The 1,053-nt window shown below is 37.5% G+C and overlaps 1 protein-coding gene across 1 annotated transcript in view; it reads right to left on the reverse strand.

Annotated features, from left to right (window-relative positions):
* The window catches only part of LOC102680201 (hydrocephalus-inducing protein-like), an 11,720-nt gene that overhangs the window by 2,324 nt on the left and 8,343 nt on the right, over window positions 1–1,053 (reverse strand). The window contains exons 18-19 of the mRNA XM_031515398.1: window positions 385–675; window positions 39–272 (exon numbers count right to left, since the gene is read on the reverse strand). Coding sequence (XP_031371258.1) covers window positions 39–272; window positions 385–675 — 525 coding nt within the window. The remainder of the gene's footprint in view (window positions 1–38; window positions 273–384; window positions 676–1,053) is intronic.

Raw genomic sequence — 1,053 nt, forward strand, 5'->3', positions numbered from 1 at the left:
ATATTTTTCCTATCTATATCAAAAATCAAAAATCAAACCTGTTGCTTATCATGATGATCAGCATCATGAACGTAATCTTCCAGCAATTCGATCTTACAATAAAATCGCTGCTGTCTGTCCAACCAATTGTAGACAGGCAAAAGTTCGGTGTATTTCATTTTAGCGGGGATCCGACGAATAATATTCTCCAAAATCTGGGGAGGCAAGCTTCTTCCACGAAGGATATATATCAAATACACGTTTTCCTCCGGACATTTCAATACCAATGATCCCTGGTGGTGTACGATACGATAAAGGATAAAGTTTTCCAAGAGTAGCTTTGCAAATTTTCTTAATTTCGTTAAACAGCCTCGCAAATTTATTTATTTATAATCATCTTCTTACCTTGTGCAGCGTCTTCTCGGTGTTCATGACGATGGGCGCATAAGTGACGACACAAGGAGCCATTTGCAGTGGAGGGACTTGCAGGAATTGCTCAGCGGAGAAATAATCGCCGGTCACTTCGATCTTCAGTTTCCAGGGGGCGTTCGAGTCGTTCATTATGATCACGGATCGGGTTTGCTTTTCCCGTACGAACGACTCGAAATTGATCGTGTCTGTGGGATCTGGCAATTTGCAACACGCTCCTGATATTTTAATGTTCAGAGATTTGTGTTTTTCGATTTCTAGAAATGCCTGGCCAGGAAATGTAGGAATATATGTATACATATACACGTAAAGAATCTTTGTCAATTTGTCGCGAATTGCGTTTGCCACAATCTTTCTTTGCACGTGTAGATTTACGTAAATATAATGCATTGTTCAAGCATCGTAAATGACAATTTATTGCGAAGGCCGACTGAGAATGAGTCATTAAATAAAAATCGTTGTAAAAATTAAAGACTCGGAAATAACATAACATTCTTCTTCAATAGTACGTTTAAGATTCGACGAGTTACAGTTATTTAATCATTTTCATCTCGAAATAATGTTTGATCGATAGTATAGTTGTGAAACAATTTTCCTCGCGAAACATCCATCAAACACCTTCTTCTTTATATTATTATTCTTATA

Source organism: Apis dorsata, unplaced genomic scaffold, assembly GCF_000469605.1.
Source record: "Apis dorsata unplaced genomic scaffold, Apis dorsata 1.3 scaffold_68, whole genome shotgun sequence".
NCBI classification, from domain to species: domain Eukaryota; kingdom Metazoa; phylum Arthropoda; class Insecta; order Hymenoptera; family Apidae; genus Apis; species Apis dorsata.